Below are 27065 nucleotides of genomic sequence, written 5' to 3' on the forward strand. Positions count from 1 at the left end.
ATCAGTTTGCCAACTAACTAACTGGCAGTAGTCATCAGAAGGTTTGCGAATACTGAACCTTGTTCCTGTGATTTTTATTATATTTGTGTTGTAGGAGTTTATTTTAATATTTGGATCCTTACTGTGTCGCCATGAATATAAATGAATTTAAATCCAATATCCTGTTGATACACAGTATGGGGCCCTTAACTTTAACTTCTGTTTTATACCCCCCTTCCCCCTTTCGAGTGTGTCTCTCTCCCTCTGCCTTAATCGCTTACTCCCTCTAATCCCACCAAACGACAGCCAGTCATATAAATCAACATGTTTACAATGAAATGTTTCCAATTAAAGAGGACACTCGTTAAGAAGCATCAACGGACACCGCTGGATCCTTAATTGCCTGGGATGCCAGTGTGTGATGCATATTAATTACGTATTAACCTTACACACACAGATGCACGCACACACACATGCACGCAGGCACATTAATGTGTATTGCATATTAATTACCTATTACCCTTTGTGCTGTGCATTAAGAGCTGCGTGGCATCAGAAAGACAGCTTGCCCAAGGGCAACACACACACACACACACACACACACACACACACACACACACACTAATACCACCAACACCGCCTATTCACACTGCATTCGCAATGACGAATGAGCCATTTCAGTCAGCCAGCCATGACAATAACTAATCTCACCACAGCAAGTGTGTGTGTGTGTGTGTGTGTGTGTGTGTGTGTGTGTGTGCGCGTGTGCGTGTGCGGATATGAAGATGCATGCGTGAGGGGGTGTGTCCCTAAGACAATTTAAGAAGTATAGGACTGGATCCAGAGATCTAACAGCCTGCCTGTCCTTGCATCTAGAGAAGTTTCATCATAGGACATTTAACGAGATGAATAATGAAGAGATGATTCAATTAAGTGAAGAAATTATGGAAAGTTAATGAAAATACAGATAATACGAGAGTTGCACTAATAAAGATGATTATTAAGCAGGTAGCAATGTGGTCTTAAAGGTTAAAGTTTATGGTGCTGGTCAGTTTAAAGACTTCAGGCATGCATAATATATTTAGGAAATATATTATCCATTCTTCATGTTACATTGATTAATATTAATATTAATTAATATTACAAAATTAATATTACATTTACTTTTTTATTTAAAAAACAAACTGGCAGCCTGTATGTCGTGTATTGCTATTGTGTGTCGTTACAGTCATGCTCATGGCTATTTAAGGGTTGTACTTTTTGTTGTCTTTCTTTTTTCTTTTTTGCAAAATGCTAACATCAGCATGCTAATACAGTCATGCTAACATGCTGATTTTAAGTCGATAATGTTTCCTTATAGAGGTGTAATAACCAGATACCATATCAAGATGGTGCCTTATCAGCCAAAAAGAATTGGTAGTCTGGTTCATACGCCTGGTGCATGCTGCCCACTAAATATGCGCAGGACTGTTTCTCCTGCTTTAAAATTGCTTCTCTCATTTTTGCATTTCATGAATATAAAACCTCCATGGATCAAAAATTTACAATAAGAAGGGTTATAATTGACCTTGTCTGCAGTTCCATTTTACAATGGTGTTCTATGGGGAAAATGCTTTTTGGGCCACAGGGCCTCTAGGAATTATTGGATGCAATGCTTGGGTGCTTTCCTAAAGACCTGTGTTTACCCGTAAACTTTAATAATACCTGGATACAAGATCATAGACGGCACCCATTCATTCCAATGGAGCTGCTCGCATGGCGCATATGCCGAAAAAGTTTTAGAGCTTCTGGGTTTACTTTAGCGGTAACGGGCCCGCTGCATGTGCACAGTAGTGTTTCTTCCACTGGCCCCATTTTATTTTGAAATCACTTTTTTAGCTCAAGAAGAGTTAATGTAGAACCACCATAGTTTAACAAATCAGAAAAGAAATATTCAATTGATATAATAATTATTCCAGGTTTGTGCTGCATAATAACAGAACACTGCTTCATGCTTGAGCATGTTGTAAGGAAACAAAGGTCTGTCATTTATAATAACAACCTTCATTTTGCTGTAATAACAAATAGTTTATAACATTTAAATGAAAATAGTAATCACTGTCACATGTTCAGTAATTCAGTTGCCATGCCAATTAAGTCAACTTACATGTTGATAAGAGCACCATTGACTGTATGGCAACCCTTCAGCTGTGGTTTGCTCTCAGATTCCACTCTGAACATACATGTTCTTCACTCTCTGTGGCATTTTAATCACTTTATCCCAGTTTCATCCTTCAGCTGGCTGCCCTGACCTTATGCCCCCCTTTTGCCTGCGTGTGGTAAATCCTTAGGCACATAATTAAGCAAAAAAATGCTAGCAAACAGAGCATGATCTAACTATGCGCTCATGCTACATGTCATGTTCAACAAAACGTCCTTGCAGTTCATTTCCACGTGTTCATTTTTCCTGTAGAGCATGGCAAATCTATTTAGCCTAAATGGAAATGAGTTAGAATTAATGATAATAAATACCTTAACAACTACACTGTAAGTCAGCTGGAATTGACTTTCATTAAAGTGGCATGCAATGGATTTTTTTCTCCACACCAATTTGCACATTTTAATTGCAAATTTTTATATCATACTCCTAATCATTTGCAACTTCCTGAGGCAATAAATGCATTATTTTAATTTAATCAAAATGCATCATATAATCTTTGAGACAATGTTATCAGCCAGTGTTTATGCAAATGTGTACATCTATCTAGATGGCTGTCTCTTTTATGTCCATTCAGCAGTAACAAACAAAAGATATATGGGGTCTTTTCACTCTTTACCATGAAAAATCCAACATCATATAGTAAATGTTATCTGATATATGTTCCCAAAAACAAATAAATTATCCTTTAGTTGACTGCCACTGTGGCTGACAGACAAAAAAATGGTAGAAACGCAAAACTTTATCAACAGGAAACCTAAATAAGGAACCATCATGGTACTACACTGTGCCCACAGCCTACTGTTTGACTGGCAGGTGATCTTTGGGGAGTGCAGCACAGAAACACCAAGAGGTGAGAGTTTGGCACCCAAACTGAAAAAAATAAATAATAATCATCATTATACTGGCATGAAACTGAACATATCTCAAATTATAAATATGTGCAATGTTTTTTTTAGCTGCTATTTTTCTGCCCCTCTTCACTCACTGCATGTGTGTCTGTCTTTGTGAAATGAGCTGCATCCCATTTTTTTATTGATTTGGCCATGGGGGTTTGGAGGATGAAGTCAAGGAGAGCGAGACACCAGACGATGGCAATAAATCTGTATGCAACCATAAATGTCTGCAGGGCAACGGGCTGAAGCAGACAAAGGATCAGGTGTGTCCTACTGCCCTGAATGCCTCTGCCCTCCTCTAACACGCACACGCGTTGACAGTAAAGAGGTTGTTATGCACTGAATGAAAATTAGGGCTGCAACTCGTAATTATTTTCATTCTTAAATTAATCAGTCAGTTATTTCAGGATTATTGATTAGTTGTTTTGTCGAAAAAAAGTGTTTCCTGAAGTGCAAGACAACGTCCTCAAATGTCTTTTGTCTTTTTTCTAAAACCCAAAGTTAACTGTCAAAGAGGAGTAAAGAGACCAGAAAATATTCACAGTTGAAGGAGCAGTGTGTAGGATTTAGCGGCATCTAGTGGTGAAGTTTGTAGATTGCAACCAGCTGAAACTTCTTCCATGTGCGGAGTACGAACTCCCAGTTAGAATTCCTTCACTGTTCATTGTTTAGGAGAGTTTTACTGGGATCTGAATTATCTGCAAAAGTCTTTTCCTCTTCAAAACACCTGGACCAGGTGTTAAAAAGCCAGTAAAAAAACTGAACAAAGCACTTTCACATTAGTGCCAACATGAATGGCCCTAACTAGTGCCAGTATTTGCCTTGTATGTTCTGAGTTACTGTAGAAATGTGGCAGGGCAAAATGGCACACTCCGTTAATTTTAAGGTAAAAAACACACACAGCAGTTCTTATTCTTTTTATTTTCAGCACCTATTAATAAAATGTATTTCTTCTTTTTTTTTCTTTTTCTTTTTCTTCCTATTATTACATTTTCTGCAAATATCCAATTTTAACAAAACAAAAAAAATGATGGCCGCAAAATTTAGACCAGATTTTCATGTTGGAATGAAGTGAACCCTGAAGGCATACATTATTCTCTTCAGTCTATTGAGCATGAATTATGTCATCAGCTGTATCACTATCTGCTCATTCAAAACTAGGCCAGCTTCCTGAATGCCTCAAAAGCAACTTCTAGAGCCGCAACTCATAATTAGGGTATGTGTGGCATGCTGCATGCCAAGCACATGCAAGGCCTTTTGTGTGTGTGTGTGTGTGTGTGTGTGTGTGTGTGTGTGTGTCTGTGTGTCTGTGTGTCTGTGTGTGTGCGCAGTAGAGGTGACACACAGAGCGATCCAGGGCAGAGGGAGAATTTTTCAGGCCTAATGTTCCATGACAGTGGACCAAGGTTCCGTCAAGGGGAATCAGAGCCATTGCCGCCTAACGCCTTAAACACACACGCGAGCACACAAATCTTCCACTCCGCTCCTTCTTTGTCTCATCCTCTCTCCTCTATTCTCTCCCCATCTCTGCTTGTAAAATCGGCATTCTTCCCCCTTTCTCTTCCCCGCCCTTCTCTTTTTTCTCCATCTTGTGTGCTTTCTCCTCTCCTGTTTTTTTTTTTTATCCTCCTGTCCGCTTACCTGAAGTTTAATTATGTAGTTGTTAATCCCAGCTGCTGCCTGAATGGCTTTACAACAGCCACATTAAGAAACAATGGGCGAAAACAAGAGCTCCTAACCTTTCAGCCCTCAGAGGACAAACACAGATGAAACATCTCCTCTCTTTTGTCCTCCTCTCTCTGCTCTCCTCTCCTCAACAATGAAGAAAACTCAATCTTTTTCATTACAGAATACATTGTTATCTATGACTAACTCTTCTTATCAAGAGTCCAATGTCCCATTATTGTTTCATCTTCTAAAGTGGTGGAATGTAACTAAGTATATTTACTCAAGTACTGTACCTAAGTAGCAATATGAGGTACTTGCACTTTACTTGAGTATTTTTTATGCTACTTTATACTTTTACTCCACTACATTTCAGAGGGAAATACAGTACTTTTTACTTCACTACATTTATCTGACGGCTTTAGTTACTATACAAATTGAGATTTTTGCATGAAAAACACAAGAGCTGTTAAAAATGTGATTATTGTTATAAATTAATCTAACTGTTTATACAAGTACATCTGCAATAATTAGTTGATAAATTAATATGTTGATTCACAGAATATTAATTGGCAACTATTTCGACAACCATTGAAGTATTTTTTTTCTCTTTTATTTGCAATTTTGAGTTTTTGAATGTGTGTTCCTCTTTTGTAGTTTTTTTTATAATGTGAAAGTTTTTGGTGCATGTTTAAGTATTATAATGTTGATATTTTTCTCTTTTTAACTTTGAGGTTTGGGGTGTTCTGTCTATTTTTAAATACCATGAGTTTTTTTTTTTTTTTTTTTTTTTTTAGATTTTTCTGCATTGGATACTTTAACTTTTATAATTTTAGTCTTTTTCTAGATTATTCATACTTTTACTTAAGTACCTTTTGTCTTTGCATAACTTACTTGTAACAGAGTATTTTCACAGGAGGGTGTGGGTACTTTTACTTAAGTAAAGGACTGAATACTTCTTCCACTGATCCTCTATTGCATGTGTCTATTTGTATCTGTCAAGCAAAATCAGGAAGAAAATGATGCCGTGATAACTCCATGATCAGATGGCTCAGGGGCGCCGCCATGGCGACAGAGGTTGATGATGTATTCACGCGTGTTAACATTCTGAGTGTGTCACCCAGCCGTCTACCTGCTCCACTTAGATCAACCGTCTGAGTGTATGTTTGTGTGGGAGGACGGGAGATTATGTCTGTTCCTGTGCTTGATGTATTTGTTTGTATATGTCTCACATATGGGGCTGGGTAGGTGCAATATTGTGCAGCAGATGCACACAATTTCGAATCAGATGATGGTCACTGAATTGACTGAATAAGAAGGAAAGCCCCACAATAGGAAAACAAATATTCCTTTTTTGGTTAAGATCATAAAAACTGAAAAGAGCAAGGTTGCATAGGTTGGATAAAAGAAATAATCTCCAGAGGGAAATAAGATTTTTTTTTCTTATTTCCACACTACAAAAGGAAATCTGACAACACAACTAGATGGCAAACGCCTCTTTTAATTTCAGCTATCTCTGATGGAAAACCTCAAAACAGCAACCACCCAGGGAAATTGTGGCTACCGTTTTGATGCTGACCTCCTTTTTTTTCAAAGGAACTAACCACGCTGTCCTGCTTTTTCTCTCCCCCACTTTCTTTTTTCACCTCTCTTCCCATGACCCCCTTCCTTTTCCTATTTGTATGTCTTCTCTTATCATCTCATCTCTTCTTTATCCAAACCCAAACACCCCATCCACCCCCTCCCCTCCTCGCCTTTCAGTCTGCAAAGTGGGGTTTTACCGCTCGCTGTTGGAGTCTCTGGCCTGCAGTAAGTGTCCACCCCACAGTGTGGCCAGGCAGACAGGAGCCACGGCTTGCAGCTGTGAGGATGGATACTATAAGATTGACTCCGACCCTCCAAACATGGCCTGTACACGTAAGGACACAACACCTTTATATTTGCTTAAAAGGACAGTCCAGATTTTTTGAAGTTGGGGTGTTTGAGGTAGTTATCTATAGTCAGTATATTACCTACAGTAGATGTTTGTCATAGTCCAGTTTGGCATGGGTGCCGACACAGAAGCAAAGCAATATACTCATGTGGATGGGGCCAGCAGCAAAATGTATTTTAGCCACCTAAAAAAAGCCTGGAAAAGTGATGGAATATCACAGTCACATTTTATAGGTCTTGAAAAGTCATGGAATTGGTAAAAAATTATTTAAAGTTTGCAAAAAAAGTCATGGAGTTTTGTCAAGCGTAATGAAATTTGTACAGTAATCTTCCATGGATAACATTTTACATAATGTAAAAGCACAGCGAATTTATTCTCTGTAGGCGTAGCTGTTGATGGAAGCGGTAGCAAGGCAGCGGTAGACAGAGGAACAAATGAGTTTCTCAACCTGTTCAGTCGAGCCTCTGCGGCTTTTAATCTTCTGTGTGATAGCAAAAGCGGATATTACTGACTATGAAGTATCCCAAACAAAAAATCAAAACTATCTCTTTCATTTTTAACATTTCCACATTTTTTCTACTTTTGTTTTATAATATAATGCTGCTGCATTAAAATCAGATTTTGGAAGTTTTAACATTACTAGATCTTTTTGTCTTCTGCTTACCCCTTTTCCATCTCTCTTTCAGGCCCTCCCTCCGCTCCACGCAACGCCATCTCCAATGTCAATGAGACCAGCGTCTTCCTGGAGTGGTCTGTTCCCATGGAAACAGGTGGCAGGAAAGATGTGCGCTACAACATCCTCTGCAGACAGGTCTTGCCAGATGGAAGGGGCTTGGAGGAATGTGGCCCCAGTGTACGTTTTTTGCCGCGACGTGTTGGCCTGTCAAACACTTCGGTCATGGTGGCCGACCTGCAGTCACACACCAACTACAGCTTCCTGCTGGAGGCTGTCAACGGGGTGTCAGAGCTGGCCAGAGACCACGCCAAGCAGTATGTGTCGCTCAATGTGACGACCAATCAGGCAGGTATGTCACACCAGATCTGTCCCAACTGTCAGAACTTGCTTTTTTGCCAATCACAGCCTCCACACGAGTTCTCCAATCAGCACCACAGCTGTCCCAGTCCCCTCCCCAGTTTTCAAACTTGAATTTCCCAAATCATCACCATTTTGACTTTTTTTTTGCCTCCTTATGAAGACTTCCACAGACAACCTGCATGTCTGATTCGTGGTGCGAATATCTTGGTTCCATAACAAAGACACCAGATGATCAAATTATCACAGTATTTGTCCAACAAATCTGTCGCTGTATTCATTTCTTCGCGTGTGCCATCCCTGCAGTGAAAGAGGGAACATTGCACAGTGGAGAGCTTTTTTTGTTTTCGCTTTTGCATCCAGATTTGTCATTGAAAAGGCAGCTTGGTCCCCTCAATTAGGCAGCACATTTCATCAACAAGATTTGCAGGAATCGGGGGCGTAATGAAAGCTCTTGATTTGCTTGTTTGTGTGCAGGGAGTCTTGTGTGGTAGCAGGTGTCATCCTGCATGCCTATCAAAAATGATGAATCGGGCTGATAATGGATAGGTTTATGTGTTATTTTTAGGCTGGGAAGTACATTTATCCATCAAAATCTGAGCAACAAATGAAAACTTAAGCTGGTGTAATGTTTTGTACTTGTGGCTTCTGGGAATCTTTTTTATTTGCAATGCCAGGGCACCAGAAAATCTGTGTGGCCATAAAGTATGCTTGAGCAAGGCACTAAACCAACAAAGTGAGCAGCACTGTGGTCAAACATGAAAGACTACTCTAATATTAGACAATGAAAGAGGCCGACTACTCCCCATCGCTGTAAATACTAAAAGCTTTACTGGCTTTCCTTTTAAATTGAGATTAAAATTCATATGGGCTTCAGGAGCCTGTTTTTATGTTTATGGGAGGTATGTGCTTGTGTAGTTTATTTTATTTGCTTGTAATGAAATAGGTAGCATACGGCGTAATGAAAAGAGAAAAATATGAGATTAATGTTCTCCTTTCTAAGGCTTCCATCTGAAGGGGAAAAAAAAACAAAACTTTTGAAGGAGTATGTTTGTTCCTGTGTTGAACAAATGGTTCATTGGCAGTCAAGTAATGGTAGGAAGTAGTAGTAGTAGTAGTAGTAGTAGTAGGAGGAGGAGGAGGAGAGAGAATGAGAAAGAGGCAGATGGTTGTCTGACAGTCGAGAGCACCGACGGCCCTCTAACTGTGCTGTCGTTGTGGCTGTCAGCAGACTGAGTGGATTACAGCATACTACAGGACCCACATTCAGTTTATTGGAGTTGTGGCTAGATTAAAATTAACCAGGCGCTGGACCTGGTGGAGATTAGGGATTACACTAGATTACACATGGCTGGCAGAGTCACAGACAGATAAGAATGTGCTGCTCTTTGGCATAGAGGTGGTATAGGCTAGGCTAGGGTGCATTTTGCTTTAAGTGAAAATAGCCGCAAAATAAAAAATGTGTTGCTTTTTTTCCTCTAACCGGTAGTGCTATTTGATTGTTTTGGTGGGAGTTGCAGAGTGCTGAGGATATCGGCTGTAGAGATGTCTGCCTTCTGTCAAATATAATGAAACTAGATGGCAGGTGTTGCTCAAAACGCCAAAATAAATACATTTAAACAACTCAGCAGCAATGTTTCTTCCCAGATATCATGACCTGTTTACTCAAGATAATCTACAGTCCCTGTTGTAACATCTTCGCAAAATCAAATAAATATAACTAAATTCTAAGTACTAAGACTAGTAGTTATATTTACTTTCGAGGCAATCGGTTTCCTCAAATTATTAAGTAAAGTCAACTTGCCAGATGTTACAGTGTGGTACAGTTCACCCCCAAATCAAAAGAATATATTTTACCTTTATCTGCATCAATCTCGATTTTTTTTTTTTTTTTTTTTTTTTTTTGGTGTGAGTTGCAAAGTGTTGGACATATAAGCTGTAGAAGTGTCTGTCTTCTCTCTAAGATATTGTAACTAAATGATACTTGCCTTGTTTTTTTGATTTTGGGGTAAAATATCCCTTTAACATACCTCCACAGTTGTGTAGTGCACCTCTTAACATATCTAGCATCATTGATGAATGTTGTCACAAGTTCTGCTGCACCTCTAACTGCACCCAACAGTGATTTCAAATACGTACTTTTCTACATCACTGCAGTGGAATTACAACTTTAACCAGCAGAGGTTGTGTGCCAAGTGATTTTCCGTCAGAACAGTCATGTTAACAATAATCCTGAAGCAATAATCGTAACCAACACATCCTGCCTTGTGTCTGTATCACAGTTGTAATTATCCAGTGAGGACTTTGATCAGCAATGTAAACATCTGTTTTTTGACTGTGCTTGTGCTCATGAGGGTAAAAAGGCAAAAAAACAAGATGCATAGACTGAAGTACTGAGACGGGGGCGACAGGGAGACTCAGACAGTACAGAGACGGAGAGAAAGAGTCAGAGGATCTGCCGTTTGATGTGTGGGAAGTGTCACACTCGATAAGGGATCCGTGAAATAGGTGATTTCACAGTGTCCCTGTGAAGCCCTGCTGAATAATAAAGTGTTGGTGCTCGTGAGCAGGAGAGGTGAAAGGCAGGAGGGGAGGACGGAACAACAGGACGGAGGTAGAGGTGGAAGTGAAGGAGAAATGATGGGGAGGATGTGATAAAGAAAGAAAAGGTGAGATTGCAGGAAGCGGTGAAGGAAGGGGAAGTAAAAGGAGGTAAAGTCGAGAGGAGGGGAAAAGGTGGGTGGACATTAAGTGCATGTACACACTGAAAAACACTCAGGTCTGGTGCAGCTTGACAATTTAAGAAATGGAAGTCATATATTTTGCACTGCTTTGATGTTTCCTTCACACCAATACTGTTTTGATAAGGTAGCTAGCTGGCAGCCACTATGAAGTTGTAGAAATTAATTTAAAAAAAGAAAATAAATCACCAAACTGACTGCAGACCTGCCCCTGCAACCCAGCGGCATTTCTAAGCGTCTGTATTTTAGGTATTTCTTCATGCCTTGTGAATAAATCTGTGAGTGGCAGTGTTGATTCCATACAAGGAGAAGATGTCATTCATGAATCCAAATGCTAAAACAAACAATCTAACCGACCATTAATCGCCAGTAATCACAGACAAAGCAGTCTTTTGTTTGCAGATAAGCCTAATGATTGCTTGAAATGAGATCCTGCGGTAGCTCAGCTCTATTATGTCTTTATTTCTGCCCATTTGTTTTTCATGTTGTTCACAGTGTGGGAGCGCTGTGCAGTAACTGCACACTAAATGCTCCTATACATTGTTCTTGATGTTGATGGCTATTAATCAAATGAACCGTGATACATTATCTTGTGGGTGGTAAGAATAAGTGCACAGCTTGGTGCTCTGCCCATGTGTCTTACTTTTGTTTTTAGATGTAGAATAAAAAGTAGTGGGGCAGGAAGGGTTGATGTAACTGAAAGTGAAATTACTTCAATTTGGAAAAGGAAGGGATTAACTTCTTCAAAACTGCTAATTTATGAGTATTTTAGCTTAAAAGTTAGTTAAAATGTATCACTTTTAGTGACTCAGACTAACATTTGGTTTCACTGGCACATTTGAAGTTTCCAGAAGTCTTATTTGGAGATCTGCCTGTAGAATTGTTAGATGTACTATCTTCAATTTGAGAAAATATTGATACTTTAACAAGAAACTTTAGGGGGTTTCTTTTCTGGTTTCAGTATTGAAACCAGAAAAAAAACACACACACTTCATGAAACCTAGCTTGAAAATCAGCTCTTATAGATTACAATGATCTAGTTCATACTTCACAATTTGAACTTTGAAGTGCTGGTTAACCTTAATGTCTTATGTTATTTAAAAAATAATAAATCTTGTGATCATCATTCACTTGCAGATATTTCCTAAGACTGCTCAGATACCTAAACTTGATGTGTCATTTTACATTTGTTGCCAATGTAGCTGATGATCAGACTTGTTTTCTCAGTAGGTATAACTTGCATAAAGATGCGACATTTTTGTTCCATTGGAATCTTTACTGATTTGTTCATAAAACTCCCTCCAATATGGGCCGTTGGGGCTAAGGAGGTAAAGCTGTGGTCCACTTATCAGGAGGTGGGTGGTTCAATCCCTGGCCCCTGCAATCTACATGTTTCCTTGGCTGAGATACTGCAGACCATTTACCAGTTATCAATATCAACTGGTTCACCGTTAACATTACCAGTAGCTGTGCTGTCTGAATTTTCTAGTTGCACCAGCCATACAGGTGTTGATTTTAAGCTTGTTGCCTGGTCGGATAGTTTTTCCCTCCTGTTGAATTGCATAACACCATCCTCCATGGTTAGCTTTGGTTCAGATTCAGGTCGGTTTAAATATATATTGATGGGGAAACCATCTTAAACACAAGACAGATATGCCAGGTGCCATAAAACAGTATGTGAGCATTGTTAAGTATCATGAAAGTGATCGCCCACGTTCATTGGTTGTAAATGGATACATTCAGTTTACTGTTCACCAAAAACATGAGGACATCAATGAATGCAGTCTTTTAGCATGTTCATGCACACTGTCTGGTTTACCTGATTAATGTTTATTGTCAGTGTGGATCAGGAACTGCAGTCACTCCTTTCTCCTAAATAGGAATGGGATACAATACATTAAAGAGGACAGATGAGACATTTTGTGGATCAGAGCAGACCATATATGGGATGTAAAGTGGGTGGGAAAAGAAGTCAGCCGTGGTTCATATGTCATTCTTTTTACTTAAAGAAATTCAACCTCTGTTTGTGATTGTTGTGACTTCACACACATCTTCTTTCACAAGAAGAAGACTTACCTCCAACTGACTGAGTTTGTGAATCAAATATTCCTTCAAACATATTTTTAATGAGTTGTGGGCCTTTATTAGTCAGACGACAGTGAAGACATGTTGGGAATTAAGGGAAGAGAGATGGTGAATGACATACAAAAAAACAGTTCATGGATAACGCCAGGCAAAGAAGCCGTCTCATACTGTCTATATTCTTCCTGTTACAACCTTCATGAATTCCTGAGTGACTGAAATGTGTGAGTTTCAACAGATAGGATTGTAATATGTTGTGTGACAGATCAGTTCGAGGCTGCCAGATGACTGTCACTGTTGCAAATGCATGAAAAACATGAGAGTGGCATGAGATAGAGCGGGTAGGCGGGAAGTTAAATTGCAAACAAAAAAGATGAGAGCAGCTTTGGTACTTTACAACCTTAATGAAGCCATCTCTCTCTCTGTGTCTCCTGTCTCTCTCTCATTCTGTCTCTCGGTCTCTTTTCTTGTCATTCTCTGAGGCTAGTTAAAGGATAATAAACCAGATAGTTGCAGGTCTTGTATTGATTTTGGTGATGCTTCAGACAGATAGTGGTCTGAGAGGCTTATGTTCTGCACTGTGATAACGTTGCTCTTATCTGAGGCCAGAGTTGTTACACTGGAGGGCTTCACTTGTCCGCTGAATATAGCTTTCACAGTCTTTTCTAACTTTTCTCTGCATGAAATAAAGCTTCACTTAAATGGAAAAACATGAAATGGCTTCACGGATATTTAGAGTTAATTTTTTTTGCCCTCCGTTAGCGTACTGAAAGTGCTTATTAGCACATGCAACACACTGGAAGTGTTTAAACCAGGAAGTGTGATTCCACTGTCTTCCCTGTTGCTAAAATGAAAGTGTTGCTGGCGCCCTGTGTTTCACCACGTCTCCCCTTCCATGGCTCATCTCTTACTTTTTTTTCCATTTTTGTCAACCCACTTGCTTGCCCCCCCCCACCCTCCCCTTTTCTTCCACCACCTCCCCTCTCTCTTTCTGCATCAGCGTTTCTCGGAGCCATCAGGTTTTAAAACACTTGTTTGTTTAGACTCAGTCGCTCAGTTGTGGCACCAAAAGGTGTCACATTGTGCAACTTCTGTTGACTAAAATGCTGCTTTTGGGTGTTATTTATTGACGTTGTGCGTCTGTGCTGTTGGGTATTTGGTGAAAAGGCTGAGAAGGAACAAGCAGAAATTATCTGACGGGTCTGTGAGCAATTTGTTGTTTGTAAATGTCCTCCAAATAGAATTCATTGTTCATTAAGATGCACAAAAATGCAGTAAATTACAATGAAGGAAGGTTCAGACTTGAACATTTAGCAGCTTTTATTTTTCCAAACTAAAATAAAAACAGGCATGACCTGCTGGAATTGCTGGTATTTAAAGTTTTAATTGATGCTGAAATTATGAGTTAGTCAGTGAAGAGAAAATTCAACAATTTAAATAACAGATGCATCATCTTATTAATATTTCAAGCTGAAATCCCCAAACAGCTGCCAGTTCCAGCCCTTCAAATATGAAGATTTGTTGGGTTTTGGAATGTGTATCAGACAAAACAAAGGTTACAATATTACAACACTAGTTCTGTTAGTACAGGCTCTGCCTTCTACTGGACGCAAATTCATGAATTGTAGGAATGCAAAGGCATGTATTGCAAGACTGATTGACAGGTTGGCTTGTTCTCATTGTCTTTGTTGGTTGGATTGGTTCGGTTTAGGCAAGAAGAGCTGGATTGATTAGGTTTAGGGTGGGAATTTCAAGGTAAGCCAGTCAAAATCAGAAGACAGGTCATTCTCTCTGTATCCCAGAAAAAAGCTAATTTTCCTAATGGACTCTATAAGTAATACTCTTCTCCATTCATGAGCATGCATTCGCCCACTGAAATATGCATAAACGTAGCCAGACAATCAGGATGTGCCTACCTAAATCTGTGAAGAGTCAACAGTATAAAGGAGACATATGGTGCAGTCAGCTATCCTTCACTCTCTTCAGGGAGCTGCCTAAGAGTGTGTGACAGGGCCCCTTAGGTAAAGGGTGCAAATAGAACTAGGGTTACAATTTGTAACCTTTGTTCTATCCCACACAGGCTCCACTTTCTATTGAACACTTATCAAGCCCCCAGAAACAGTGCCAGGTAAATTTTAGCGGCCAAAAGTGGAATTACACAGTGCAGGTCAATCACGTGATGCCATGGGACCCAGGAAGACTTTTCCCATTGACTTATATTGGGAAAGAGATGTCTGTCAATCAGTGGATACAGTTTTTAGAGTTTCAAAAGCCCTTTGAAATGACTCATTTATTTATCAGAATTTGATCATTACATTCTAATGACATTTGGGAAGTCTAGCAGAGCTGCAAGATTAAATCATTTTATCCCCATTCAAATTTGCGAGTGCTAAACTGGAAGTTAGCTGTTTGGCTGGCGAAAGTTACCCACATGGGCACACTTGGCCACTTAAGTCTCTAGTGCACATGCCTTATGGACCTTATTATACAAAAGATGCCGGTACTATCATACCGCAGAAATTAAGTGTTTTTTGCTTCATGCGCTACTGAGCAGCTCTCATAGGAATGAATGAGGCCCTGCTGCAAATGCTGCTTCCAGGTCTCTTAATACATTTATGGAGGTTATATTATATAAATATTAGGTATAGTGGGTGGAGGTCATTAAATCAATGTCCTGATGTGGCATAACATCAACCCAGCCAAACTGATCCTAATAAGCTATTTGGAGACATCCATTTGCCTCTGGGAAATGTGAGGTTTGTTCTTTTACTATTAAATTTACATTTTGGTTGTTGGAAAAACATTTGACAGATTTGTAAATTACTTACAAAAAATATTTGCTGTAGCCCTAGAAATGGGAATAGACTTCATATGTGGAGTGTCACCTCAAGTTTACTTATATAACCGAAAATCATGTATGAATACCAGAGAGCTTTACAATCCACACACCCTCATATGACACCCTCTATTGAAAACTTTTGATTAAATATGGAATGGCAAACTGCATCCATTTCTGGAGGATTTAAACTTAGATTTCGGTGTATTGTTACCCGTTAAGCTGCTGGGAAAAGAAGCCCTCTCTCTCTTCATCCCATCCCAGCATTTATACCATTTAAGCATTGAGTGTGAGTGTGTGATTCGGTCTCTGGTTTCAGGCTTTTAAGATGTTGGAGATAACACTTCTGTGCGACCATCCACTCAGGATACAGTTACTGTGTTTGTAGCGATGATTTATTCCCTGTGGAGTTCTGCTGAGGCTATTGAAACCTAAACGGTGTTTAGCATTTGAAGTAGAGGCTTACACTCTCACACACACACACACATACACACACACATACACACACACACACACACACACACACACACACACACACACTATCGGGATGTTGCCTGAGGGAGCATTTTGCCTGGTGAAAAGCTCTTTATGTGTCAGAGACTCTCCAACTGTTCCTCTGAGAGATGGGCCAACAGTTCAGGTTACAACAGGATGGCTCAGTGATTGATGCAAACGCACACAACTGAGCTCACTTGACTTTTCAGAACTTGCAGAATAAATTACCCCAAATCCTATAATGTAAATGGAAACTTTGCAAACAGCCAAAAAACAAACACCATAAGACCAAAGAAAGTTTTCTCCTGTGATAATATTACGGCTTTTGACTGCCAAACTTGGTACACTAAAAGCTGTGTGCCAGATGTGTAGGGTCATAGTTGACTTCATGTGCTTCTTCGCCAGCTTCTACGGAATAGCGAGATATAAAGGGATAGTTTAATTAGGCACAGGTGCACCTTGTTGCCAGATTGCAGACATTTTTTTTCAGAGAGCTGCACTGGAACCAGAAATAATGTCAGTTGTTGAGTTAAAGCTGAATGGACAGTGCCAAATGACTTCAGAGGAACTTTGGTAACTAACAAACTTAAATTCCAAAGAAGAATCTCCATGGAAATTATGTTGACGACAAAAACAACACAACAGCAAAGACACATGTACATCACTGTGTAAATTCTAATATAGCAAATCTTTTATTTTTATCATCATGTTTAAATATTTTTTGGTCTATTTTTTGTGATCTTTGATGTTTCATCTCCACTTTAATTTTTCATAATGTACAGCAACCACAGCGAGCATCACAAGTAGCTCTGCTCATGTAAACATCAAAGGATGAGGTGTCATCAAAAGAAGGATGTCTTGTAGATGCTGATGATACCCAACAGAATTTACAATTTTGGCACCATTCCTCTCGTGTTTAATCACTGTTTATTAGAATTGATCATGTTAAATACCCAAATTAAAAAGATGCACTGGGTGCATCATATTAAACTGCTGGATTTCTACTACTCGAGCAAATTAATGTTGGTACTTAAAAACTGTATTATGTCTTTATGTCTTTGTGTGTGTGCAGCACCATCCCCAGTGAGTGTGGTAAGGAAAGGTCACACGGGGAAGAGCAGCATCTCTCTTTCTTGGGCTGAGCCTGATCGCCCCAACGGTATCATCCTGGAGTACGAGATTAAGTATTTTGAGAAGGTAAAAAAACATAAAGATTTATTGCTCTGTATACAAAGCTTTGCGCCTTTGTCCAATGGCCTTGAGCTTCCTGTGGTTTTTGATTACCTTTCTAAAGCTCATTATAAATAGATGTTTACACAGAGGTATGGATCTTGTGTGCATTCTGATGTTAGGTGTATTACATTATATCACATGTGTTGGCAACAATTTAGCAATTTAGCTTTATGATATGGGGAGATTATAAATGTTCTCTTCAGAAAATGGTAATTACCACACAATTTAATGGCCTTTTTGCATCTGAAAGTCTGAGACAAGGTTCACGATTATGTTACATTGTTTACCTTTGATCCAGTTAGGTTTGGTTTTAAATTCCAATTATGTGAACACACTAAAGACTCAAGAGACTCAAATGATTATTCGGAGATCCTCAGTCTACTAAGATTGATTCAAGTCGAGTAGTCCTTTTTTTCTGTGCATTGTGCTTCTGGGAACATTTTGGTCCCCATATTTTGTTGCTGAGTTGGCAGACTTGAAAAATTTGTATGGAAAACAAAACAAATCGTCAAATATTCGTATTGAACAACCAGATCTGATTCGACTGGCATAATTTCAAGTCAGGTACAGCCCAAGTACCTAGAAATGTCACCTCAATGGTAATGTAATTTTACTAATGTAAATTTACTGAAGCATAGTCTAGTATGTAGACTCTGCTTTTATCAATTGTAAACACAGTAATGCAAATTTCATCACCTCTGTTTGATCTTTTTTTTCAGTGTCGTGTTCACCCAAATGAAAATTAATGTTATAATATATAAATGTAATTGCGTTAAATCAGTAACATGTGATATATGTATACTGACTTGATGTTGCTAGAGCAACCCCTATCACCAGTGGATGTTTGCCTTAACACAGTACTTTGTTGTACATATCCAATGTACAATATATTGTAATCTAATTGCAGAATTTTATAGACCAACATTGTTCAAATTGGCCTTCAGAAATACAGTTAAATATACATCCAATTTATCTTGAACTGATAAAACAGAAAGTCTCTTTCATGTAATGGCGCTATAGCTATGTGGGTTTTTTTTTTCCTTTTACTTTCCTTTTTTGTTAAGTTGAACTTGTATAGAGACAGCAATTTGATGCTTCTATTCAGATCATTGTTCCTGTGCCCTTCCTCTTTTCTCTCTTTCATCCTCTGCTGTTGTCTTTTCTGGGAAGGTCAGAATAAAGGTATACAGGAGAGCAGAGCAGGGTTTGTGGTCAGTGGTTAGCTAATGGCTTCTGGCTAATGGAGGGGACATTTAGCTGTGTTTAAACCTGATGTGGTTACAGTTGGGAAACTGATCCTTGCACACATGCACTTAGACACACTCCCACACGTACTACAGGTTGCTTAGCCATAAAAATGTGCGGAAGAAAAAGGAATTATAGAGCAAATAATCATCAGAGCTACAAAAATATATGTAAGGCAAGTGACTGAATTACAATAACCCCCCTCTCCCCTTTCCCTCACAGGAGCAGGACTCCAGTTACACCATTATAAAATCCAAGGAGACGGAGATGGTGGTGGAAGGCCTAAAGCCATCATCAGTCTACATCTTCCAGGTCAAACATGCCTCCAAAAAATTTTAAAATGCCATTGATTAATAATAATATGAAGACGATAAGCACTAGTCAGAGATGAGAAGAAGAGAATAAGCAACTAAAGAGGCTGGATTAAAGCCATGTGTAAAGCATATGGCATTTTAAAATTTATATATATATATATATATATATATATATTTAAAAAAAATTTAAAAAAAAAAAAAGCTCTTGTATTGCATTGCAGGTGCGAGCCAGAACCTCAGCAGGCTATGGCGCATTTAGCCGCCGTTTTGAATTCCAGACCAGCCCTTACTGTGAGTACAACCAGAGAGTGCGTGAGCACGCAAGTTCAACTTGTACATGTCTCCCACCTGCTTTTGGAGGCTGCATGAACAACAGATGCCAGGTGTGGTTTTGTGTATTTATGTCTAATTCCACCTCTTTTTTTTGGCAGTAACTGCGACCAGCGAGCGTGCTCAGGCTTCCATAGTAGCCGTGGCCATCACATTGGCTCTAGTCCTACTGGCGGTGGTCGCTGGATTCCTGCTCAGTGGACGGTAAGATACAAATACACACCTGAAGGAGCATAAACACAACAGGAAGTTATGTTTACAATATTTTTTACATGTGTAACATGTACATTTTTCTCCTTTAAAAACACAAGTGATTATGATATCTGAAATAGTAATTTATGCAAGTTTTTACTGACACTCGACATCCTCTTATCTTTGAAGTATGTGACATTATTGGGTGATGAGAGTAAACTTAAAGACATTGTTAAAGATGAACCGATTTTCAATTTTTTTCTGAATTTTAAGGAATCTAACATGCCGTAATTCACATTTTGGCCAAATCTAATTTTCTGTCATTTTAAGAACTATAACATTCAGCAAACAGAGACATGTTTATAACTTTTCTTTGATGGAAAATTCAGTTGTATGCTTATAATAAAAATTTGCAAGTTGAATAACCTTTAGATTTCCCCCAACCCGTACCAGGTTACAGGATCTTCTCTTGCTCAAACTCAAAATAAAAAGTGCTCCAGGTGATTAGATAATTTATCTATTTTTTTTTGTTTGTTTCTTTTTACTTCTCAAAACGAAACAGGTGGAACAGATCTGTGCTCAAACTAATAATATATCAGAGAAGAAAAGTCAGAGAAAATATTCTGTGGTTATAGGCCTGTTATAGAGTATATATAGATTGTTAACTAGGGTATGGGTATAATTAAGATTTTGACGATACTACTGTTCTTATCGTTACTGCCAGGCTCAGACACAGAGAGCTCTCATGATTGAAGAGTGAAAATGCATCATAGACGAATGTATTAATCTAACTGCAAATTAGAAATGGAGTTGGTGAGATAAAAAAAAAAAAAAACAGTATGAGATGATGTTTATGTAACCTAAGTAACCAAAAAAAAATGTATTCTGGTAATTTCTCCAATTTCTCCACCTGTAATTTCTCCAATACCAACTGCAGAACATTGGAACTCCGTTAATACTACAGTCTGTAATAATTCTGCACTGTTTAATGTCAGGTTTTTTAATCATATGTGTGTGTGTGTATTATGAATTAATATGTATTTACAAGAATGTAAAGGTTGTGTACATACAGTGGGTTGTATATTAAGAGGAGAGGAGAGACTCCATGTGGCTGGGAAACGAACCAAATCACTGTGATTACTTTGAAAAACATGCATGGGAATGAATTACAGAGTTTTCCCTGATGGTCTGAATAAATCACTTAAACCATCATGCAGCACATGCATGTAAATTTGATTGGTGCAGTTTCAGCTATATCTGAGACTGACTGGCTGATTACCGTTTCATGGCCAATTGAGCTGAAAATCATCCGAATTGGTGCTTCTCTAGACTTTGCTCTCTTCAAGTAAAAAAAACCCACTACATTTTACAAACACAGGACACTCTGACTTAAATTTTTCACATTTTTTCTCATACTGTATGTGAGCTTAGTCATAGGACATCCCCTTGTCCTCTTCTGACCTGTTGCTCACGAATAAAAATGACCAAATATCAAAATCTCATTTGTGACCCAGATATTTCTGCATTGTTGAGCAGCATTATGGATTATATGCACACGCCTGGGGTTCCAGATTTGTAATAGTTCAGGATTAAGGGTTGCTTTTTAGGTTATAGCTTTAGGGTTGATGCACAAAAGCTAACAGAAACTCCTCAAGTCCAGTGACACAACTTTGCTGTTACTCATCCACATTTAGCACTCCATATAGTACATTACATGCTGCATTAATGTTGTATCTGAATGCCTCTGGGCTCGTTTGACCTTCACTTAACCCAGTCGTGTAATTGGTACAAGCAATTTGCCAATATCGTTTTCACATATGCACGCAAACATACTCAAATGCGAATGCTATTTATAGCAGGGAAAGCTTTTAAACCTTAGAACTCCAAGCAAATAGGCTTGATTTCTTTCAAAGACAGAAAAAGAGCCGCAAATAAGAAAAAAAAGAGACAACCTGAAAATTAGCATTAAATGAGTAAAAAGTACAAAATTTGTAAATTAATAAATGCATTTAAAATAAGAAAATGACCCGAGAAAGTGCTTAAAATCATAATAATTCTGAAACATAATTTTAAATATGAAATCATGATATTTAGCTACAAATATAGTTTTTTCCTTAGTTTTTTTTCTTTTTTTCCCCTAAACATTGTAAAATACTTGTGTTTTGAAAGAAATTAAGCTAATGTTCTCAGATTTGAAAGTTTAAAACGCTTGTTGAAGACATCTGAATGCAGCAAGTAGATGTCAATCCAGGTGGTAGAGTTAAACGCATGCATTTCAAATACATGCAAAGCAGAATAAAAAGTAAAGCCTCTTTAACTCATATGATCTCATGTCCTTACAAGTCCCTTTCAACTAATTTTGTCTCTTAAAGTTCATTGAACTCTTGAACTTTTTTGTGCCTCATTTCATCCTCCTCGAATTTCCTTTGATGTGTATATAATTGAGTTAATTATCAGCCATATACTGTATATCCAGATGCCTTAACTGAACCATAATTAACTTAACTGAGGGCAGTATTACAAAGCTTAAAGTATCATTTCAGATTCACATTCATGTTCTGATGGTCTGCTCATCCAGTCATCTCTCATTCATGCATTTGTAGTATTGATCTTATGTCCATTGATCTGTTCATTCATGTTCTTTACCCATCCTTCATTCATAGAAACCTCCATCCCTTATAAGTGTTAGGTCATAATTCTAGTTATTAATTAAATCCTCATGCAGTGATATATTCACAACGATGGTGAAAATGTAGTTATTTGAATGAATGGTAAGATGGTGGACAGTGGGAGCTCTAGTGATGTTAAAGAATTAAAAAAGCAAATCAGTGAGAAACATGGGTGGTTTTGGTTTAGCGCGAATAGGGATGAGAATCGCTCCGGTTTGGTGTGGGGGAGGAGAGATGGAGGAATGCCAAATTTTCCAGTGATGGATTTGGGACACAAGCACCACAACCCCCTCCAACCACTGTATTCCAGCCTCCCCCTTCTCTCCGCCTGCATGTGACCCTCCAGACTCCACACACATGCACAGACATCCAACACACATGTGTAGACACACGCACATACGCCCTGATGTATGCATGCATGGGTTAACACACACAGACACACATGTAGAAAGTTGCAGGGCCGGCTGGGCATGTGCGTGCTCAAACCCCTTGACTCAACAGATCCGGCAAACTAAACACCCTCAGGCAGACACACATGTACAAAATCGCACGCACACACAGACTCCCCTCCCCCAGACTATCCAGCTGCCCATACCGAACCCCTCCAGCCAAGTCTGGTTGTCCTACAGAGAGCTGTGATGAGAAGACTTAGACATGACCCCTGTGTGTGTGTATGTGTGTTTGTGTGTTGTCAGTGTGTTAGTGCACTCCAGCTTTTGTCTTTAAGAACTGCAAGATGACGAGAACTTTGCCATCTAAAACATTTGGATGTTTTAGATGCAGTAAAGTAAATGAATAGTGTGTGTGAGTGTGTGAATGAGTGAATGAGTGCGTGCGTGCCTGCGCGCGTGCGTGCGTGCATGCATGCATATAGGATCAAGTTCAAAATCAATCCTCCTGTTTAATCTGGGTCATCTGTGATTATCTCTGATGCTGCTTGTCTAAATATTGAAATACGGAAGCTTTGTACACACAGACCACACACACACACACACACACACACACACACACACACACATAACCGTGCAATAAACAAATGAATGCAGGTTTTGGCCTATACATCAGGGGATGCACAGACATTTGCATAAAGGGATAGGAAACTTCACCCACAAAATTACCATTTGTTTATCAATTAGTCGTGCTATCTTACCTTAACTTTGCAAAGAAAACTACAGAAAATAGTGAACATTTTTGATTTATTGATTGATTGGGGACACACTATTTAAAACTGAACTGAAAGTGAAACTTGTCTATGCAAAGTCAGGCTGTAGTACTAAGTTTTGGCTGTGCTCTGTAGTTCTGTGAGGTGTTTCTTCAAAGAATTTATTTTCTATGCCTTTTTTCTTTGCTTGACCAAAAATAACCTTTACCGAAAAGTGCAAGACTGCTTTCTACTGCCAAAAGTCAGTTGATCTGTTGACAAGGGCTTTCTTGGAAAATTATATTCTTTGAAAACTGCAGTCCTTTGCTAATGTCTAAAAGGCTGGTAGGTTTCAGCATTCTCAGCAACCTTCAGTTGTAGGTTAGCAGAACCTATAAGGAAATAAAAATGCTTGTGTTGCACTCAAATCCATGTGTGACTGAGTCACGTGTTTGTGCCAGGGTTTGCTGCTCTGTGTCATGGTATCTTTGCTGGGATCTCTATCTGTTAGACTTCCTACTCTGTGAGCGAAAATGTCACATACAGTAGATAGCTGCATACAGTGCTGTGTGCAACCATATATTACTACATGTAAAATGCTGCTCCTGTTATTAGACCAGATCAAACTGAACCCCAGATATAACTTGGCTCTCAAAGTAAATGTTGTTAATTGGCATTCAGCTTCACAGAGGTGGGACCAATCCATTGTTTTGCAGGTCACAAGTCCCAAGTCCCAAGTTCTTACCAAGTCCTGATGCACTCTTCAATACAATATGTCCAATACGTAATTTAGTTAGTTTAGTTAAAATTACTTAGCTGTTAGGATAATGTTAACTATTGTAATTTGAGCCATGAGTTACCTTTTTTTGTGCAACTTCGAATGTCGAATTAAGTTTGTAGTTGTTGCATCATCTTTTATCATTTTTGACCTGCATATTTTGCAAACTGCAATTTTGTTACTTGAACTAAATTACCTTTGGTATCATTTTTCCCAACTAGTGCTCAGAAACATCATATGGTTCTCTTCTGCAGCTTGATTATTCTGTTGGATTGGTTTAAACACAGTGGATCATTTGGGGAATTAAAGGGCGACTAGATGTGCTTGAATAGTTGATGCATGATAATTCAGGAAATGAAGGGAAATAAACTGATTTGCGGCATACTTTTTAAAGCATAAACTGTTTAATATTTCGACTTAGGAATAGGTTTCAAGCCTTTTCAAGTCAAAAGGCTCAAGCCCAAATTAAGTCACTGGTCATTGATGTTGAAGTCCAAGTACAGTTGCAGTTTTTTTTTTTCTGAATGTGTCAACTAGGTTCTTAAAAGTCATCAGATTTGTGACTCAAGTCTGACTCAGGTCAAATTCATTTTACTTAAGTTCAAACCTTTACAACCTCATTTGTACCACCTTTTTATCAGTGTTGATTTACAAGACCTTTTCATGACATGTTGCGGTTACTATGTCCTCTATCTGTAAATTATCAGCATGTGTCATTAATACAAGTGCTTTTCTGCAATAAAAAAAACGCCAGTCAGTGCCTTTGCATTTGGACATACCAATATTGTGGCATGACATTGATGCTAATGTGTTTATGTGTCCCTCCTCTCAGGCGGTGTGGCTACAGCAAAGCAAAGCAGGATCCTGAAGAGGAGAAGATGCATTTCCACAACGGTCACAGTAAGTTAAGAAAGCCCAAACTCATTCTGTATATGTGTGCCTGTGTATGTGCACGGAAGTTCATCCAAAGTTTCCCAATACATGTACAGTATAGGGTTCAGACAGCGGTCATGTCTGTATGAGTTTGTTCATCCCCGTAAGGTCCACTCATGTGTGTGTTACAAGTACAGTTAACAATGTTTTGTACTGGGAGCTATTTTTTGAATGGCACAGCTACAGACCAGCTCCATAGCAGCCATGTTGGCAGACACACAAAGCTATGGTGATTTATAGACTGTGACAGCTTAATATATTTGGCCACATTTTTGGCATAGTATCCTGCTATCCATCTGCTGGCGTCAGAGCCGAGCGTGACGGGTACATCAGCTCAGCAGAAGTCATGAAAATGCAACAGTGCCAGTATGTGTGGTATACTGCCACTTTGAATCATACGATTAAAGAAAATATTTTAAAATTAATATTAATTACTTATCGTGCCCACAAAGAAGGATTGAAAGAGTGTCATTTTTGATGAAAATTAAATACATGAATCGTTGTATTTTGTTCTCCAAATGAAGTATTTTAGGTAGTACTTTAAGTATGAGCAATATCTTGGGCCAGAGGTATTATGTTTTGGGTTATTTCGTCCCATTCTTAGGAAAGCAATATCCCAAAACTGGAAATTCTTCAGATTTATTTAAATAACCCTGTTCCGCAATTTATTTTTGATTAGTTCTTTGTTTTTTTTTAGTATACACTATGTATGCATTGTATTGTGGATACAAGCCTCAATAAATGTTAATGATGCAAAATTACATCTAAATGTTAATGATGTTATGCATGTGTGTCTGCAGTAAAGTTCCCAGGGGTGCGCACCTACATCGACCCCCTCACTTATGAAGATCCCAACCAGGCAGTGCATGAATTTGCCCAAGAAATTGACGTCTCATTCATTTCCATAGAGAGGATCATTGGAGCTGGTGAGTCAACTCTCTGAGCCTCCCTCCCTGTCAGCCTGTGTGTTTGTTAGTGTTTTATATATACACTCTGGTGTGATACACTCTGTCAGTTTAGGGTTGATTTGGCCACACAGAATATGTTATTGTTTATACTGAAGTAAAGCTGTTCAGTCAAGCATGCTCATGTAAAAATACTCTTATCCTATAACAGCTTAATTTCAAACAACACTGTATTAAAACACCAATTTACAGTAACAGCAGTAATGAGTCTTGCCTAATTTTGTCATTACAGAATTTCCTCATTACTTCTACAAGAGGGTTTAATAACCTGCATAAACCTGTCACATTGATAATGGCCCATTTATGTATCAACGCACCTTCACAGACACACAATTAAGCCATATACTGTACTAGAAAATGACAGCTGTAAATGGTGATTGTGCCCTGCTGACAAACATGTTGATTTAAAACATTTGGGCGCCCCACAAGCCTCTTAGCTGTGCAGCAGTAAAACAGGCCCTTCAGTATGACACTTTTTTTGGTTTCTAGGTTACTATCTGTTGTAGTAATAAGCACTGTGTTGAGCGATGCTTGCCTGATATTTATACAGAAGTCATTTGGTGGTATTGTGGCACTGATCCAAACATAATACATGAATTGCAATGGGTGGTAGTGGTAAATAATAGAAAAATAATGTTTTAGCTATGAAAGGCTTTATTTCATCCTTGGACTTCTGCAAGTCAAGGTGGGCTGAAATGTCGAGGCCACAGTAAAGCTCTGTCTCTTTGCCACAGGGGAGTTTGGCGAGGTGTGCAGCGGACCGCTGAGGCTGCCCGGAAAGAGAGAGATCCAGGTCGCCATTAAGACCTTGAAAGCAGGCTACACAGAGCAGCAGAGACGTGACTTCCTGTGGGAGGCGTCGATCATGGGCCAGTTTAACCATCCAAACATTATCCGTCTGGAGGGCGTTGTCACCAAGAGTGAGTCATCAGCGTGTCTGTTTCTAGTCAGACTTTGCACTACTTTTGTTTTGCTTTTTGGCTGTGAGCCCAAGATTTGCCCTGCAAAATGTGTCACAATGCAGATTACCGGGACTTTTCATATGGCAGTTGTGCTGTGAAGATGTTTAGGAATCTCAAGCTCAACTTGTCAGACTCTGCTCTGAATTCTTTAGTCTGTAAGCTGTACTTTGTCAGGGTTTTTTAACAGCCATGAGACTCAGCTGTTCTGCATCAGTCAAGTTCTGATGTGCTCTGACAGCTTCAGCTATGGTTTATAAAGCTCAGCTATACTTTGAGCTGTACTTTTGAAATGACCTTTTTCTGACTCGTACATACCGTTTTGTCATCAAGTCTTACACTAATAACAAAATGAAATGTAACATGTCAGAAAGTTCCTGTATTGCCAATCTGAATACCTGAAATGTCTGAAAAGAATGCAAGCAAGCATGTTTCTTTGTTCATGTATT

At 38.9% G+C, this 27065-nt stretch overlaps 1 protein-coding gene across 1 annotated transcript in view; it reads left to right on the forward strand.

Moving 5' to 3' along the window:
* Nucleotides 1-27065, forward strand: part of LOC121959544 (ephrin type-A receptor 5) — a 72889-nt gene that overhangs the window by 31430 nt on the left and 14394 nt on the right. Inside the window, exons 4-12 of the mRNA XM_042508910.1 lie at nucleotides 6499-6654; nucleotides 7357-7695; nucleotides 16930-17054; nucleotides 18558-18647; nucleotides 18871-18940; nucleotides 19081-19183; nucleotides 24592-24659; nucleotides 25493-25618; nucleotides 26392-26577. Coding sequence (XP_042364844.1) covers nucleotides 6499-6654; nucleotides 7357-7695; nucleotides 16930-17054; nucleotides 18558-18647; nucleotides 18871-18940; nucleotides 19081-19183; nucleotides 24592-24659; nucleotides 25493-25618; nucleotides 26392-26577 — 1263 coding nt within the window. The remainder of the gene's footprint in view (nucleotides 1-6498; nucleotides 6655-7356; nucleotides 7696-16929; nucleotides 17055-18557; nucleotides 18648-18870; nucleotides 18941-19080; nucleotides 19184-24591; nucleotides 24660-25492; nucleotides 25619-26391; nucleotides 26578-27065) is intronic.

The sequence above is a fragment of the Plectropomus leopardus genome, chromosome 20 (genome assembly GCF_008729295.1).
Source record: "Plectropomus leopardus isolate mb chromosome 20, YSFRI_Pleo_2.0, whole genome shotgun sequence".
NCBI classification, from domain to species: Eukaryota; Metazoa; Chordata; class Actinopteri; order Perciformes; family Serranidae; genus Plectropomus; species Plectropomus leopardus.